The sequence below is a fragment of the Dendrobium catenatum genome, unplaced genomic scaffold (genome assembly GCF_001605985.2).
Source record: "Dendrobium catenatum unplaced genomic scaffold, ASM160598v2 original_scaffold_234600, whole genome shotgun sequence".
Taxonomy (NCBI): domain Eukaryota; kingdom Viridiplantae; phylum Streptophyta; class Magnoliopsida; order Asparagales; family Orchidaceae; genus Dendrobium; species Dendrobium catenatum.
The window spans coordinates 286062-304770 of NW_021553008.1; the positions used below are offsets into that span (position 1 = coordinate 286062).

General features: G+C 37.2%; 2 protein-coding genes across 3 annotated transcripts; both read left to right on the forward strand.

The window, feature by feature from the left end:
* The first annotated feature begins 4860 nt into the window (after nucleotides 1-4860).
* LOC110106955 (protein CURVATURE THYLAKOID 1D, chloroplastic-like) lies at nucleotides 4861-8666 on the forward strand. The gene is made up of 5 exons (XM_020837058.2): nucleotides 4861-5051; nucleotides 5165-5412; nucleotides 8037-8141; nucleotides 8245-8316; nucleotides 8388-8666. Exons 1-5 carry the CDS (start codon nucleotides 4907-4909, stop codon nucleotides 8460-8462), a joined length of 645 nt encoding a protein of 214 aa, XP_020692717.1. The 5' UTR covers nucleotides 4861-4906; the 3' UTR covers nucleotides 8463-8666.
* A 661-nt stretch (nucleotides 8667-9327) lies between these two features.
* Nucleotides 9328-17598, forward strand: LOC110106959 (pentatricopeptide repeat-containing protein At5g18475-like). 2 transcript variants are annotated; one of them, XM_028692584.1, is made up of 2 exons: nucleotides 9328-12139; nucleotides 17169-17598. In XM_028692584.1, the coding sequence occupies exon 1, from the start codon at nucleotides 9722-9724 to the stop codon at nucleotides 11279-11281; it is 1560 nt and encodes a 519-aa protein (XP_028548417.1). In that variant the 5' UTR covers nucleotides 9328-9721; the 3' UTR covers nucleotides 11282-12139; nucleotides 17169-17598. The 2 variants fall into 2 exon arrangements, 1 of the variants encoding a protein (XP_028548417.1); XR_003699845.1 differs by lacking the exon at nucleotides 9328-12139 and adding an exon at nucleotides 12527-12729.
* The last annotated feature ends 1111 nt before the right edge of the window (nucleotides 17599-18709 follow it).

Consider the following 18709-nt stretch of genomic DNA (forward strand, 5'->3'; position numbering starts at 1 on the left):
GTTGCGCTTTAGTTGCGCTTTTTGACTTGCGCTTTTGTTGCGCTTTAGTTGCGCTTTACCTGCGCTTTATTTGCGCTTTACTTGTGCTAATTTTAAAATAATATTTTATTAATATCCGGACCTATCTCTGCGTTGGGTCACCTGACCCAATAATTTGCGGTCTTTCACGCACGAAATTCCTTACTTTCTTCTCCCCTAGAGTGTCTACCCGACCATGCCTTTCACGCATGAAACCCCTATCTTCTTTTTCGCTTGAGTGTTTGCCTTTCACGTTTGGAAGAGAGTGTCGCCCTCCTCCATCTTCATCCCGTGCGAACAATCTAACCAAGCGGAATCTTTATATGCATTTTCTAAGTTTTTGTAGTTTAATATTTAAATGTAAATAATTTGATTTAAGTGATACTAATAATCTCCTATTCTCATTATTATTTGCATTCTTATATAGGTAGGATGGACTACAGTCGTTGGGATCATATTTAGCACGCGACGGTGGTCGAAGGGACTGTCGTCGGTGGTCAAATGGTGTTCAGAGAGACCGTCATTGCAACGGGTGACAAAATTTGGAGGAACCGTTGGCGACAGATAGCGAAGGTTGGAGGTACTATAGTCGACATACGAAAATGGTTGAAGGGACCGTCGTTTGCAAGCTACAGACGTCATATGGACTGTGTTCGATGGGCAACAATGGTTGAAGGGAACATTATCGACGGTTGATAGTGGCCGGAGGGACCACGATAGGTAGGCGTCAATGCTCGGAGGAACCACTACTAGCGATGGGAGTTGGACAAAGGCTCACGTGATGGCCAACCAACATAGGTCATGCGATAAAGGTCTACCAGTAGCGTAGTGGTGGTGAAGGTTTGTCGATGGTGGTTTTGGGGTGCAGTTTCAAGATGATTCAAGCCTCATAGCTCTTTTGAGTTTCTAGTTTAGTGTTTAAGCTTCCAAAAGTCAAAGCCATCTCTTTTGTTGGAAGAGGGATTATATTTATAAAAATTTGAAGAGCAGCAATATTTCATAGATATGGAGAAGATCTATGATAAATGCAGAGTACTCCATTAGAGGGCCCATACTGATTACTTCAATCATGGAGCGCTCATTAAGCATTTAAGTGCCTTAATGATGTCAGAATTAAGCAATCTTGAGCTAGTTGGATTTCTCTCATTAAGCCTCTCGATTATACTATAAGATATTTGACCATCTAATTAATGCTTTTAAGCTTCCAAATATGCTTAGGTCCTTGATTTGGGCCCATTTGGGCTCGGATTGGACCAATTTTGGTGTCGTTGGATTCGTCTCATTGATAAGTTCCAATTGACTATAAGTTCCCTAAATTTGAAGTTTGGATGATCCCAAATTTAATTTTCATAAGTTTCCAATTCATATTAGCATCAAGATCCGCACCTAATTAAAATGATTTTTTGAGACATAACAATACTAACTTAATAAAAGATGGAATAAAAATATTTTGCGGTATTTACGTATATATAAATCAAAATATTAAGATTTATATATTTAACACATAAATTTGATTATTAATATACATAAGATTCAAAATACCAATAAAATAAAAAATGACACATCTGTTATCATCACTTCACCATACCGCCTGATCTCATCGCCCTTTGTTGTAAACTTTTTTGCCATTCACATGTTGTGGTCATCGCCCTTCTCACTCTCGTTTAATTTACACAACACCAATCTGATGAATCTCCCACCCCGACCATGACTTTTCCTCTGTCGATGCCTTCTCATTCATCCCTATTATCTTATACATTATGTTTAGGTCTCACTGAAGGATAATTATCTCTTCTTTCATGACAGTCTGTTTGTAGGACTCGTTCAAGAGCTGGGAATGAGCTTATCAATGGAGCATGGCAAATCACCTTCTTCCACATCCTCCAAGCAGTCGCCCTCCCCGACAAGGGCGACCACATAAGTTTCTCTCTGTTGGACAAGTCTTTATTTATCTCAGTTAAAGTCAAGTATTCTATGCGAGGCTTATCAAAAATCAAGCTGTAAATGCATACATCTTTTCCACAAAAGAGATCCTTCATAACTGAATCATCACCAAGCTCAGAGATCTACATCAAGTCATTACTCACCTCCTCTCGCTCCAACAGAGTGACATGAGACCAGCTTCATACCTAACCTCGACTCGATCTCTATATTCCATGGTTTCACCTTACCCGCATCCTTTCTCATAAGCTCGCCACACCACTCGTCCCAGCCAACCGAGCTATATAAAAAATTAATAGTATAACTACTGTATTCTGTACATATTCTATTGTAACTCTCCAAGTCCTATAAATCAGGGAGGCGAGATAGATGAAAGGAATGGACAAACGACAAAACAAAGAGAGATACATAGAGAGATATTGTGCCAATTTTTCTTTTTCTAGCACGAGCTATGCATGATAGAACCATCACTCTTCTTATTCTTGTATTTCTATCTCGGATAATAAAGATTCCATCTAAATTCATCTTCTACTCTCTTACTCTTTCTCTCCCTCCTCTCCGCCTTCATCATTCTCACCTATAAGAGTAATTATTAGGTCGGGACCTCTTTCTCTCTTTCTCTCTCTCTTTCTCTGCATTATTTTTTTATAATTAAGATGAACTTAAAATGAGTATATTATTAAAAATTTAATAAAATTTATTGTTGTATCAGCATCGATTAAGCATAGATATTTTTATAAAAGTTTATAGGCCAAATCAATAGTGAAGATATTAAAGCCATCATGATTCATGAACAAGAAAAACTGTTAGGATGATTGAATACAAATACATTAAAATTAGGTTTATCTACTAATTTTATATGTTTGAAGTGATCTATTAGAAATTTTTTTCATATATTGAGATTGAATAAATTATTAATCTTATAAGCAAAATATAGACCGCCTTACACCCAATTTGACCCATTAAATTGAATTAGTAATAGCTCAAATTATTAAAACATTAACTATATACAATTTAATTGATATAACAATAGATTTATTTTTTAATTAAAAAAATTATCATCATAAAAAAAGATAATTTAAATAAATTAACTATTAAAATCATATTTATTTATTTTCAAAACAAAAAATATTTTCTTAATTTTGGACTCCTTCAAAATTATGACATTCTCATCATTGCTATTTTACTTAATATATACTTGTTGCGTCCAGGAGTATTCGCGGCGGTAGAGAAATATAAAGTTTATCGTCTTAGCGTTGTACGAAAATTTGGCACGCAATCAGATAAGAGAGAGGGTCTAGCATTTATGAGACACCAAGATTTTTTACGTGGAAAATCCATGAAAAAAGGGGGAAAAACCACGGGGCCTAGCCCAGTTTGAACGAATCCACTATTATTTGCAGTTTATTACAAATGAGACCCTTCCTTGGGAGAAGGCCTTAGCTTGATGTACATCTTATAGAGTACATTACATGATGTAAATACTAAGAGCTACTATTGACATATTCGCTTTATTGGAAAAACTGTAGTCAGTGGACGACGGAAGTCGGGAGGACCGTAGTCAGCTGCGACGGAGGTCGGAAGGACTGTAGTCGGTGGGCGACGTAAGGCAGGAGGACCGTAGTCGGCGAGCGACGGAGGTTGGAAAGACTATAGTCGGCGGGCAACATAAGTCAGGAGGACCGTAGTCGACAGGCGACGGATGTCGGAAGACTGTAGTCGGCGAGCGACGTAAGTCAGGAGGACCGTAGTCGGCTGGCGACGGAGGTTAGAAGGACTGTAGTCTGACGACGAAGATCAGAAGGACAACATTTGGTAGAAGTCCAACAATGGAAAGAAATCCATCTTCACGTAGACGTCCAACGAAGTCCGATAACCGGTAGAAGTCCGGCGCCGGGTAGAAACTTGGCGAAGAGTGAAGGTTCGACGTCGGGTAGAAGTCTGACGTCTGTTGGTGGCAAAAGAGAACTCCGTCTTCACTTGGGAGGAGTTTCGGCGTCATGAGGGAACTCTGTTGCAAATTGGGAAGAATTTCAGCATCATGTGGAAGTTGGTAAGAATTCCTGCATTCTCCCGAATATCACGCAGAATCCCGGCTTGTTCGAGCGACAGGAAGAGCTCTGGCGGTGGTCGAGGAGGAGGGGATTCTCCTTTTCCCATTTCTCTTCTTCTTCCCTTCTTCTTATCTCTCTTCACTTGAGTCCCCCTTGTAAAGAATGAGGGCTCTATTTATAGTTTTTATGGAGTGGCAAAGCCCGTAAATAGACGTGAGATCATGGGCGAATTGAGAGTGGTTTGAATGAACGGTCGATATCAAATCCTTTGATCATGCACCGTTCGTTGGACATTTGAAGGCCTTAATGATGTTGGAATTTGGCGATATTGGGCTCGTTGGATTTGACTCGTCGAGCCGATCGATTCGAGTATAAACTCGTTAAAATTGGAGACCGTTTGGTAACTCAAATTGTGGTTTAAACCTCCCAACAGCGCTTCAGGTCCTTGATTTGGACTCATTTGGGCTCGGATTGGGTCGAATTTGATGTCGTTGGGTTCGTACTTCCGAGACGCTCAGTTTGACTATAAGATTGCAGAAATCAGAATTCGGGTACTCCCGAAATTAAATTTTGAAGTTTCCGACTAGCTTTTTGCCTCGAGATTCGTGCCTGATCTAGATAAATTTGTGATGATACATCAATACTATATATCTATGATACATCTGCCTTTAATTATTTATTATTTTATAATTTAATATAGCAACTATGTGTTCAATATATATATTAAATATATACCCTGAATTAATTGTAAAATTTGTTATTTAAATTTATAAAAATTGAGAAATAAAATTTTCCAAAATAACTGCTTGTTAAAAAATCCTTTAATATTAAATTGAGTGTTTTCCTTCACAAAATTTATGAGAGGCAGACCTTAGGACTGGGATATCGTTAAGATGGAGTTGTGCTGCACTCCGCGAGCTCTCTTATGGCTTTCTCGTCCTCCGTCGTCGCTGCTCCCTCGCATTTGCTCCTCTCTGACCGCACGCCCTCGACCCTTTCTCTTTATGCCCAAATCTCTCTCCTCTTACCCCAAACCAGGTATCTTCGAAAGAACAATCGAGGAATTTCTTTGGTTGTGCGTTCCTTTCATTGTTTACGATGCTTTCAGGGTACTTCGAGCAAAAACCCTAATTTCCTTTTTCTTGCCTCAGAATTACGATGCCCTGGAGCTGCGGACTCAGAGGAAACATTGACCTTTGTGTCGGAGAAATTGGAAGAGCCTGTGTCGTCTAAAGTGGGGGAAGTTTCCTTCGATGCTGTTCCAGTTAATGAAACCTCGAACGTTGTAGGGCAGAGCGAGAGCGGGGATTTCTTGAGTGAACCTGTTCCAGCTGATGAAGCCGTGAGTGTTGGAGAAAAGATTGAGATCGTGGAGTTCTTGAGTAAACTGAATCTCAAGGTGAGCTTAGTTTAGTGAATTTGTAAGAAGAAGCGCTGCGGAAATATAATTGTCATTAGACGTTTTCCAGGCCATATCTCGCTTGCGCAAATTGATATTAGCAAAGGAACAATTCAAATGAGTAGATTTTGGAAATTCAAATTTATTGGTTATGATTGCATTAGTGCATATCGAGTAGATCCATATAGGCCTTTTGGCCCTTTTGGTTAAGCCAAGCCAATATAATCCTCTTAACAATCAAAAGACAAAAATATGTCACACTGGAAGCAAAAATAACTGTTGCCACTGAGTAGCTTTGTCAATCTCCCGATTGAAATCAAATTGCAAGTCAAGAATATACAGAACATTAGAACATTCAGCATCATTAAGTTTGCCCCCAAGCTCTCAATGCCCATTATCTTGGCATGAATGGTTCTTCCATGTTAGACTCATATAGAACTCTGCAAGTTCATGTTCCTTAATCTGTTGAGATACTGCAAGTTTCCATTAATAATCAAAGCTTTTGTTTTTAGTATCCAATACACAGCATTTTTCAAAGTGAGATGTACCAGACAAGTTCATCCGGGGCTTTCATACTAAATAATAGAGCTATTAGCCATTGATATTTATCTGTTATGGGGGTCTATATATATCTGATCTAGGTTCGCTGACCTAAAGAAGTCTTGGGGTGAGGATTTTTCATTTTTAACATTTGTTTTCTACATCTTCAAGTTTTTGAGCTATTATCCAAAGAAAGGAGAACTATCTCTTAGTTTTGGTGCAAAGACTTACCTAGCTTGGCTTACAATTGTGTCGAAGTCTTCTTTTGGTGAGGGCGGCGTATGATATTCTTCATCTGATTGTATGCCGGGGATAGGTTTAAAAATTAAAATGTTGAAAAATAGATGAAATCTAATTCAAATATAAAGAGGGAAGAAAAAACAAAAAAAAAACTTGAAAATTTTATATATGATTATCCTAATAATGGCTACATCATGTTGCGACTGTTAGATATTTCACTATTTTTGCGAGCTAGAATTTACGCCGCGATAGAGTTAAAAGTTTTTGTCTCTGCTTTGTACGGATATCCAACACATAAACAGGGGAATAAACATCATACCCTAGAAAAGGGAAAAACCACGAGGCCACACCCAGTTGAAATGATTCCACAAATGTTTGAATATATTACAAATGGTTGATCCGTCCTATTTAAATGACTAGATTACAATAATCAACCGTCGGGTTGAAATCTAGTGACAAATAGAGATCAAACGGAAGTTCGATGACGTTCAGTGGTCGAACAGAAATCTGGCGTATGTTGGCAGCCAAGAGGAAGTCCGCCTACGTTCGGTGGTCTAATAGAAATGTGGTGTCAATTGGCGGCCGGGAGGAAGTCTGACGACGTTCGGTGGTTGAACAAAAATTTGGCATCAGTCGGCTGCCGGGAGGAAGTCTGACGTCAGTCAGCGGCCGGGCGGAAGTCTGGCGACAATCAGTGGCCGAAAAAAGTCCGGTAGTGGTCGAGGAATCTGGTTTCAAGAGAACTCTAGCTTCTCTCTCTTCCTTGCTTGGGTCCCTTTCCATGAGAAATGAGAAGTTTATTTATAATTTTTTGAGAGTAGTATGACCAGTAAATAGGAGGGATATCAAGAGGAAGTTGGTAGTGGTTTAAATGGACGACTGATGTTGATTCCCTTAATCGTGAACTTGGGCTCGTTGGATATGTCTCGTCAAGCCGCTCGATTCGACTATAAGCATGTCACTTTTGGAAATCATTTGGTCATCCAACTTATGGTTTGAACTTTTCAAACGTGCTTCGGATCTTTGATTTGGACCCATTTGGCCTTGAATTGAGTCGAATTTGGTGTCGTTGGGTTCATATTTTCGAGACGTTCAGTTTGATTGTAAGTTTGTTGAAATCGAAGTTCAAATGGTCATAGATTTAATTTCAGAAGTTTCCAATTTGATTTTTCCTCGAGATTCATTGCCGATCAAAATAATTTTTTGATGGCATATCAACTATAATTGAATTGTGAAGAATCATAACACTAATTCTTTTGATGCAAGCATAAGACACAGACCTCAACAACAACAACAACAACAACATCAAGCCTTTATCCCACTACGTGGGGTCGGCTACATGAATCCTTTTTCTCCATTGTGTCCTATTAAAAGTCAAATTCTAATCATAACACTAATTCTTTTGATGCAAGCATAAGACACCGACCTCCTCTTTATAAAAATATATATATAAGCAATAAAAAATATAATAAAATTCTCAAAATGCCTGCTAAAGCTGCCTTATGACTGAGGGTTCGTTTGGGGCTTTCTTAATGCCTTATAAAACATGTGTTTTAGTTAAAAAAAAAATTGAATTATAATTTTTTGTATTAAAAAATCGTTTTAGAAAGCAATGAAAAAGCTGTCCCAAATGTAGCCTAAATCTATATAGCATGTCTTTTTTGTTGAGAAAAAATTAGGTTCCACAATTTAATATAGCATGGTTTTCCGCAAATGGTAAACTGTTAGCATATAGTTCTCTACTTGCACAAATAAAAACTTAACACTGAAATGCTAAATTTTTGTAATCTTTTTAGAACTCCCTCCCTCAAGGCCTCAATCATTCTTGTTTGCATTTAACTTAGCTGGATTCTCCGGACTCTTACTACCTCCTCCTGTACGGGGCTGGCGCTCTGCTTGCTCTGTGGATAACATCAGCCATTGTTGGTGCAATTGATTCCATTCCTCTGGTATGCTATCTCCCTTATGATTCTATGATATACAATTACTGAACCTTCATTGATTGTTTTACCAATAAAGCTCACACTTGTTGTACTAAATGCACAATCTTAGTTCCCAAAATTGCTGGAATTGGTTGGCATTGGTTACACAGCCTGGTTTAGCTACCAGTATCTCATATTTAAGGTAATTTTGTCAAAGTATGTTCATTGAGGTTTCATGTGAGCAAGTTTGATCTGATCTGTTGGTGTTTGCAGAAAAACAGGGAGGATTTTTTTGCAAAAATTGCAGATCTCAGGGATCAAATTATTGGGCAACCTGACAGGGAATAGTTGTTCGGTACATGCTTGAAGCCTTCTTTTTATTTGTTTCTGTTAATATGCTGAAGTATATATGAGCTGTTTGTTACTTTGTAAGTGATGAAGCTTTGTAACTGTTCACCAATAGTAATTTCTGAAATTCCAATTATAGATTTTATTCTTGAATTCTCATGTCGTTGTAACCTAAAAATAAATTTTACTTGTTTTCTTTGTATATTCTTTGAGATATTGGGAAGTTTGCTTTGTTTTGGAAGTTTATTAATTTCAGATTTATGATTATGCATATATTCTATATGATATTATAAAAACTATTTGTTGATTAACTTCCATCAATCTTTATGATAATTTGTTTATTCAATAAATATAAGAAAAATATACTTTTTTTTTACAACAGATTAGAAACTCATTTAAAACTCTTATTTATCGATTTCTTTGGCAATCAATCAAAATCATTTAATATAAGAGTGAGTAATACTTTTTAAGTCCTTAAATTTGGTCAAAATGGGGTATAAATGGAAGATAATTATGCTTTAATAAATTTGTGAATTTTTTATTACACTTGTGCAACTTTGGAGGAAAGTTAGGTTTTGTTTATGATAGTTTTAGTAGTGCTTTTTAAAACGGTCTTCTAACAAAAAAATTTAAATTCAAGAAATTTTTGTATTAGAAGCTATTTTAGAAACAAAAAAAAAAAAGATTCCAAATGAAGCCTTAGGGCATCTCCAACGGATACGCAAACGCTCGTTTGCCGTGGAGAAGTTCGCTCCAACGGAGCGCGAAATCTTGCGGCATAACCTCGCCAATGATGGCTTTTTTACCGCTTCTTGAAGCAGTTTTTTAGTATAAAAATTTTAATTGTACTAGAAAGCTGCTTCTTGAAGCAGCAAAAAAGTCATCCTAAAAGTCTATCTAGATAATGTCAGAAGCACTTATCGGATGATTTTAGTTTGCACTATAGTAACTCAATTGAAATTTAACTCTATGTACAATATTGGAAAAAATCAACTCAATCACATTCGAATCAACATATCCCAACGATTAGGTTGAGGTGGGCTTAAGCGGAAGTTGCCCAAAATACATGCAATGTTAATTAGCTCGATGATAAAAGAACGGCTTCAAAATAAGTAGAGAAAGCATTGTGGCTAGCCAAAATATTGCGTTTGAGAACGCACTTCATAATACTTTGTAAGAACATTCAAATCCCACGTAGATACCCTACTCCAAAACTGGTGACAGCAATACCGCTCATTCCCATCCTTCTTCGTTCTCCCATGGCATCTCATTCTCTTCGTCGCAAAACCTCCTTACCTCCATCATCATCGTCATCTTCGTCACCTTCTCTTCCATGGATTTCCCCTCTCCAATACCTTAAACCCACCTCCCAGCATCCATCTTTGCCGCCGCCGTCGCCGAATTCGGCAGACTCGGCCACCAGAGTCCGCCGCTCTCGCTTTATTTCACACGCCGACGCCGTCCGCCTAATCACCCGGCAACCCGATCCCCAGCAGTCACTTGACCTCTTCAACTCCATCGCCGCCCAATCAGGCTTCTCCCACAACCACTCCACTTACGCCGCCCTCCTCGTCCGTCTCGCTCGCGCTCGCCTCTTCCCCGCCGTCGACGCCGTTCTCCGTCGAGCCGCCTCCGAACCCTGTCGATTCCATGAATCCCTCCTCATCTCTCTCATGCCCATGTTCTCCCGCTCCTCTCTTCATGAAAAAATACTCGAAGCCTTCCACCTCATTCTCCCCATCACTCGCACGAAGCCATCTAATAAAGCTCTTAGCACCTGCCTCAACCTCCTGGTCGAAGCAGGCCGCATTGATCTCATAGAAAAACTCCTTTTTGATGCCAAAACCAAGTTAATGCTAGAGCTCAATACTTGCACGCTTAACATCCTCGTTAAGCTCCATTGCCGTGCGGGTGACCTCGCCTCTGCCTTCCATTTGATCGAAGAAATGCGTCAATCGAAGTCCTCTACCCCCAATTTGATAACTTACTCTACGCTGATCGGTGGGTTATGCTCTGAGGGACGTCTCAAGGATGCCTTCCAACTGTTCGAGGAAATGATTGAGAAAGACCACATCGTGCCTGATCCACTTACATATAATTTGTTGATTCATGGGTTTTGCCGGCACGAAAGTGTGGAGAAGGCGAGGACAATATTGGGTTTCATGAGGAACAATAACTGTGAGCCAAATAACTTCAATTACTCCACGCTGATGAATGGTTTCTGCAGGGAAGGAAGGCTGGAGGAGGCAAAACAAGTTTTTAATGAGATGCAGAGTGTTGGGCTGGAGACTGATGCTGTGTGCTACACAACATTGATAAATTGTCTTTGTAGGGCTGGAAAAATTGATGAGGGGATTGAATTAGTGACAGAGATGAGAGATAGCGGATGCGAAGCTGATGTAGTTACATACAATGTGTTGATTGAAGGATTGTGCAGGGGAGGGAGAGTTGGAGAGGCAATGGCGATGTTAGAGGGATTGCCTCATGAAGGTGTTCGACTAAATGTTGCAAGCTATAGGATTGTGATGAATTGCTTACTTGGGAATGGCGAGGTTGATAGAGCGGTTGGATTGCTCGGTTTAATGCTTGGAAGACGGGTTCTGCCTCATTATGCAGCTTCAAACAAGTTTTTGCTCTTGCTCTGCGAGGTTGAAAGGCTGGTAGATGCCACAGTTGCATTGTTCGGGTTAGCGGAGATGGGGTTCGTGCCTGAGACTGGGACTTGGTTGGCACTGGCTGGGTCAGCATGCAGAGAGAGGAAACTTAAAAAGGCAATTGAATTACTTGATGATTTGGTTGGTGGAGATGCACCTGATTGAGATGCAAGCTTTAAAGGATTTCTGTTAAACTTTTTGGATTCTATTGGGAAGAAATATTGTTTGCATAAGCAGTCAGTATATCTTGCAGTTAGAATGAGAGAAACTCCATGGATGGTCAGATTTGGCAGAATTTTATTCAAGGGTAAGTCCCCTTTTGGTGTTTCTCTGAACTATAATTGATGATGCTATGATATGATGAGTTCAGGAAAGTAACTTATGAGGAAAAGGAAGATCTTATTTCGGCCATGTTAGACTTGCTCGAATGCATTAAATGTGGGGCTAAAGGCATATTTGCAAATTTTCTGTTGGGACTGATTGGCCAAGCAGAATTCAGACTAACAATGCCCCCTTGGAATATATGGCACAAAATACTTCAATTTTAGCCTTCATATCAGGCCTTTGAAGCTGTGTGAAGCTGCAACTAAATAATTTTAGCATGATATGATAGGATAATTTCACTTAAATAATTTGTGTATAAGGCAGGGTAAAACTGCGTGTATCAACTCATTTTCAAACCTCAGGTACACGGTTTTAACAAGAAAAGAATTTCAAAGATGTGTTATATTGGTCTGAGTATTCCAAACTGTGATGGCTCAGGGTGGTCTATCTTGTACATCTACAATCGCTATCATATGGTTCTCAGTTACTGTTTTAGGTTATGATGGTTGAATGGAAGAGTGGAGAGCATATGAGCTATTGAATGAAAGCAAAAATGAGGAAACAGTGGGAGATTTGAAGAAACATTTTGTTGAAGCTGTTAATTCAGTGCATTTTACGGTATGCACTTTAGAAAATAGAAAGCTTGATTGGCATGTTTGGAAATGGAGGAAAATCATTCAGTTAACATGCTAAATTCTGGTAAGTTATTCGTTTATGTAGAAGACTATGCTTTTATAAACCCCGTTAATTAGATTTAAAACTTTACTTCATTGCTATTGAACCTTTCTTTTTTTTTCTGCGGAAACTTTTTGTTTGTTTGACTTTACAAAACATGTATCATATCCCACATGCATCATTTTGCATGAGCAACAATAATTGAGTTTTAAATTGTTAGACCGGCGCCTATTGGACTCATAGGCGGATCCATGGACAGCTGCGGGTGGGCATGCCCACCCTGAAAAAAAAAATTCAATAAGGGGGACGTTTTTAGAATTTTGCCCCCCCCCCCCCCAAAAAAAAAAAAAAAACTTTTTTGCCCTAAATTTATTATTCCCTCCCAGCCACCCCAGCTTTGCCCATCTCGACTCTCCCTTCACAGAATCATTCCTCCATCCCTTGTTCTGTCGTTCTCAACTCGCAAGATCAAGCCCTTCCCTAATCGCAAGAGATCGCAGACTTTCCCCTTCGCAAATTGTAAGAGGTTGTCGGCCTTGGCTTTCTCAAATCACAAGATGTCATCTTCTTGGTTCGCAGCCGGCAACCCCCCTCCACATTCGGCTTCATTGAAGGTAATTTTGCTTCTTTTGACTCCTACATACTACACTTGCTCTATTTCCTTTTCTTGATGGCTGATGCTTCTCTTTGTTTCCTTATATGCAGTGGCATATTCAACCCTTTTTTAAAGGGTTATCAAACTCGATATATATAAAAAAATAAATACAAAAAAAATATATATATATATATATATATATATATATATATATATAATATATATATATATATATATATATATATATATATTTACTAGCAAAATTCAAAGCAAAGCATTATATTTCATCATAATTTATGAAATTAAAAAGAAAAGTACAACTTTTGCATTCTACTTTGTATTTTACTGAAGTTGTATATCAATAACTGTGTAGAATAAATCAACTAAATTAATGATGAAAGTTTGTAATTTCTGCACATTTTCGTATTGACCGTCCACGAGCCTTAAATTTAGAATTCATATTTGGAACTTCAATTTCAAAAACATTACAAAAATGTGACATTTTTTGTAGTGGTCTCGAATAAATGCTTTACTTGTAAATGATTTTTTGCAACAGTCACCAAACATAGTTGGAGTTGATGAGCGAAACAATGAATATATAATGCATGATGATTATCTTTTAAAATGAGTGATTTCAAACCATTAAACTCTCCTCGCATGTTAGATGCTCCATCATAACTTTGACCCCATATTCGATGTATACTTAATGAATGTTTTGCAAGAAAAACTTCATCTGATGCCTTGAATGCTACTGCATTTGTTAAAGAAACATGACTAATACATATGAACTTATCAATTACTTGACCCAACTTATTTACATATTTCACCGTAATAGTTAATTGTTATTTTGTAGACACATCGCTGGATTCATCAACTAGAATGGTGAAGTAGGAATCACCAATATCATTCATGATTATAGACAATATCTCTACAACGATAGAACTACAAATTTCTTTTTGAACTTTTGGTGCAATCAATTTTAACTTAGTACTTGCATTTTCTAATGTAATTTTTTTGACATCTTCATTATGATTTGGAAGAAACTAAAATATTTCTATATAATTCCCTTGATTATTGAAGCTAGATGATTTATTATGCCCATATAGCGCTAGCCTTTGGCGAGTAAGAAATTGAACAGAAACAATAACTGCAATTAACATGATGCGATACTCAAGGGAATTATATAAAACTATTTCTTTTTCTTGCAAATCATAATGAAGAGGTCAGAGAAGTTACATTTGAAAATGCAATTGCTAAGTTAAAATTGATTGCACCAAAAGTTTAAAAAGAAATTTGTAGTTTTATTGTTGTAAAGACATTGACTGTAATCATGAATGATATTGGTGATTCATACTTCACTATTCTAGTTAATTAATCTCGCGATGTATCTACAAACGAATAATTATCTATTGCGGTGAAATACGTAGATAAGTTGGACTAAGTAATTGAGATGTTCATAGGTATTAGTCATGTTTCTTCAACAAATGCAGTAGTCTCAAGGCATCAGTTGAAGCTCTTCTTGCAAAACATTCATTAAGCATACATAGAATACATGGTTAAGGTTACAATGGAGCATTTAACAAGTAATGAAAATTTAATGGTTTGAAAGCACTCATTTTGAAAGATAATCCTCATGCATTCTATATTCATTGTTTCGCTTATTAACTCCAACTATATTTGGCTGTTGTAAAAAATTATTGACAAGTAAAGCATTTATTTGAGATCACTTCAAGAGTCATGTTTTTGAAATTAAAATTTCAAATATGGTTTCTAAATTTAAGGCCTGTGGACGGTCAATACAAAAATGTGCAAAAATTATAAACTTTCATTATTATCGAGTTGATTTATTCTACGCAATTATTGATATGTAACTTCAGTAAAATGTAAAGTAGAATGCAAATTTTGTAATTTTCTTTTTAATTTCATAAATTATGATGAAATATAATGTTTTGCTTTGAATTTTGCTAGTAAAATATATATTATATTCTTTGATATTTATTTTTTATATATATCGAGTTTGCCAACCCTAAAAAAAAGGGTTGGATCTGCCACTGATTGGATCTGTCGGTTCAAGTCTACAATAGGCGGATTACAGTCTGCCTTCTTGATTTTGCCGCCGAATCCTTTGGGTGGGTCCCACCCAAACTAATTAGGAATGGAGAGTGGGGCTGCTAGACCTAAGAAGATGATTGAATTATTTATTTATTTTAAATGGAGGTGATTGTATGCTTTAAGTAGGGTGAGGGGATTAGGGTTAGGATTATGCAAATTATTGTGATTATTTTTGAAGTTTGGTGCTTTGAGCTCTAGCGGCGTCTAGAGATTGGGAGAGATAAATCCTCCTCTCAAATTGAGGATCAATTGTATCTTGCTATTTTCTTTCGTTTGTTTGATTCTTGCAATAAAATTACTGTTTTATCTGATTTTCAATTGAGTTTGTGGATTTCTTCTCGTTGTTTCATCAATATTGTTAGTGTTTATCTGAGATTTTCAAGTATTTCCTAGCATAAATGATGAACACAACCCATATCTATGATTGATTCAAATAACTAAGTATTATTTGCCACTGCATTGACCTAATTGCATGTTCTCTTCTAGAGCCAGATCACATATCTCACAATTATTTGATCTTGATTCTTGATAGTCTTCAGCTAGCTATCATTCGTGGTTCTAGAACGTCAGCTTCTTTGCCACCTTTTAGAAAAATAACTCAGATGCCATTCTTTTTCCATAAGCCAGAGGATCATCTCCAACATCCTTGTGATAATTGACAAAAGCTCAACCATTGCCACAATAAATTGATTGAGAGTGTTGGTGATGATGACATTAGCAGGAGATTTCGACACGTCTATCATCAGAGGAATCGTAGATCGACGGCTATGATTCAGAGTCTTTATTTATGATGCATTTATGTATTTATTTTTTATTTATTTGTGGTTTACTATTGTACACCGAGATGGTTTAGTTCATGATGTAGCTCAAAAGGCATTTTAGTCATTTGCTTCTCTTTTATTTTAAGACCTATATATAGAGGCTTTCACTATTGTATAAGGTTAATGATTGATTAATGAAAATTTTAGCTTTTGGTTCTTTGTTTTATTGTGAGCTCTTGAGAGAAGAGAGAACCCTAGGAGAAAGCCAAGCAACACCCGTCAGCCGCTGGTAGAGGTCGGGCTCGCAGTTTATATCCATTTTATTTTCTTATTTCCCCTTCCTCCTCACTATACCGCCGGCTATCCACCCTTTCCTATCCCCAACTGTCGGCCAACCTTCCCTTTTTCCCCCACACCTGTTGGCCAAAGCAATTAATTTGGATTCAAATGATATTTGAAATTCAAAACTTTTCCTAATTTGTTAATCTATTTTAGGAAGCCCCTCAAATTTCTCCCATCTAAAATTAACTTGGAATTAAATCTAATTCCAACATTAATTGCATCTAGACACATTCATTTATGTGTACAACCCCTCCTTCCCTTTATCTTGGCCGACCCCCCTCACTTCCTTCTCTCTCCCTTTCTTGCCGCTGTCCTCTCTCTCTCTCTCTCTCTCTCTCTCTCTCTCTCTCTCTCTCTCCTACACTTAAAATTTTCCAAATAAAACCCAATCTCCCCCAAAATCCCTCCACCAATAAGAGAATTTGAATTCAAATTCTCCCTCCTTCCCTCTCAAATTAATTCCAATATTAATTGCTACTCTAGGTTAATTAATCAAAGAATTAATTCCCTCTTCGCCTCTTGACTCATCCTACTACCTAAATCCCTAACTCCACAGCTCCTCCCTAGTCTTGGCTGAACCCCTAGCCCCCCTTTCCTCCACCTCTCTTTCTCCCTTGCTTCACATACCTCTCAAGGAAGAAAATACACCAACCCTTAGCCTACTTCCTCATGAATGGTCGATTCCAAACACGATCATGGATTTGTGTATGATTTTCAAGGAAGAGTAGATATCCTCCAGTCTTCCTTCTTCAACCTCAATTTGGAGATCGACGACACCGTCGACGACTACGTTGACCGAATCCTTTTTACCTTGACTTCTGCCATCGAGGAACACCAAATCTCCGGATAGTTGCGAGTTATCAGACATCCACCAATTTCTTCCCCTCTAGTTAACTTATCGTTGGGCAATACTGTAGTTGTTTTCTGTCTTTTGGTGGCATTTCTAAGTTTGCTAAAATTATTCTTCTGTTAAAACCACCTCAAAGAGCGAAGGTGAGGGAACTCAATGTGAAATTTCTATTTGTTAAACGGTAGATTCCTGTTGTTTATGCCTTTAGTTTTACTATAACTTCATTATTATTTTAAATTGTCATGTTAATCTTTCTTGTAACCGCATGCCAAAGCACAACTACAACTAAGAAATTCGAGAATCTAATCTAGTGAAACACTAAGTATAAAATATGTTTCACATCATTTGGGTTCTTAGGTGGAAAGATGACTCCATTTGCTTCGACTTTAATAGAGTTGATATCCTACCCTTCTACAAGGCCACCTTTGGTTGACCACTTCCAAACAACTTTGCAGTGATTGTGTCCACTTATATTGTTGATATACTGTTTCAAACTTAAGGTAAAGTTTTCATCCTCTGGGGAAGTCTACTACAATCTCAAGCACTTTATCTACAGACAGTTGGTTCTATCCAAGAAGAAATCCTTCAACTCGAAGTTGAAAGGGGTTGCCTGTCTTGAGGCAGCTAAGATGATCTAATTGACAAGGATGTTGCAACTACAATGGCCTGATGATTGTGTTATAGAAGTCAGAAGTTGATAAGTAAGTTGATTAATAAATATAGTTGATATTAATGAGCTCTACTATTGAGTTATTCGTTAACTTATCAAACAAGTCTTATTGAGTTCATTAACGAACAATCATATCGAGCCTTATTGAGCTTATATAACGAGTATATATATGTATGTATATACACACACTTTTTATACACTAAAATTCACTTATTAAAATAACTTATATCATATTGGATTTTATAAAATAATTTTGAATCCTCATTCTAACAGTTAGAATATAATGGAAAAATGAAGCAGCTAGCGAATAATCCATTTCAATAATAATAAATGGAAGCCCCAATTGAGCTCAAAACCTAACTAATTCCAAAGCGGTTATGTGAAAGAACATTCACTGATTACAACATCTATAAGCTTGCATAAGGGCTTTTGTAAAATAATTAAGAATATTTAACTGAACATTTAGAGTATAATGGGGAAAAATGAAACAATTAACACATAATCCATTCTACATAAAGAAAGGGAAGCCCCCACTCAAAGCCTGACCAATAATTTCAAAATAATTGTTACAAGGAAAACATTCTTTGATGATAACATCAATAACCTAGCCTAAAGGTTATTGTAAAGTAATCTAGAATCACTAAAACAGCTAGGAGGCAATGGCGAAGACGAAATAATTTACACACAATCAGAGGTGTAAGTGAATGAAGCCTATTTGTGATTCGCTCAGGCTTAGCGCGATAAATGGCTCGTGAGTTGTGTTTGATGAGCTAACGAGTCAAGCTCGAGTCAACCTGATTCGACTCATTAGCTCATGAACCAACTCATTTAAAAAACAGCAATATAAAACACACTTAAAATATATTAGTATTTATGAGTGTAAATACAAAGTTGTTAAAAGTTCCTAAATTTTACAATCACATATCCTTATATCAAGTTATTTATTTATTATTTCCCGGTTTAGGTTTTGTTTGGGAGGGTTTTCTTACTGCTGCTTACAAAAAAGCTGCTTTAAGAAGCAGTAAGAAAGCCGCCCCAAATAAAGCCTTAATAAAAAAAAAGTTTTTGAGTTAGATTCAGATGAATCTGGATTGTCAGCGGTTCGGACTCAGATTCAGCTTTTTTTTCACCTATTTATTATATAGATTGAATTTGAGTTTCAAAAATGATCAATTTTAACTCAAATTTGAAACTCCTTGACACTACTAATAAAAGCTTAATTTTTTAGAGATATTTAGGCCAATTAAGACAAATTCATACACAC

Coding starts and splice junctions, on each gene's coding strand:
- LOC110106955 (XM_020837058.2), top strand. CDS start 4,907: ATGGAGTTGTGCTGCACTCCGCGAGCTCTCTTATGGCTTTCTCGTCCT. Junction 5,052..5,164: donor CTCCTCTTACCCCAAACCAG/GTATCTTCGAAA, acceptor TTCTTGCCTCAG/AATTACGATGCCCTGGAGCT. Junction 8,142..8,244: donor CAATTGATTCCATTCCTCTG/GTATGCTATCTC, acceptor GCACAATCTTAG/TTCCCAAAATTGCTGGAATT.
- LOC110106959 (XM_028692584.1), top strand. CDS start 9,722: ATGGCATCTCATTCTCTTCGTCGCAAAACCTCCTTACCTCCATCATCA.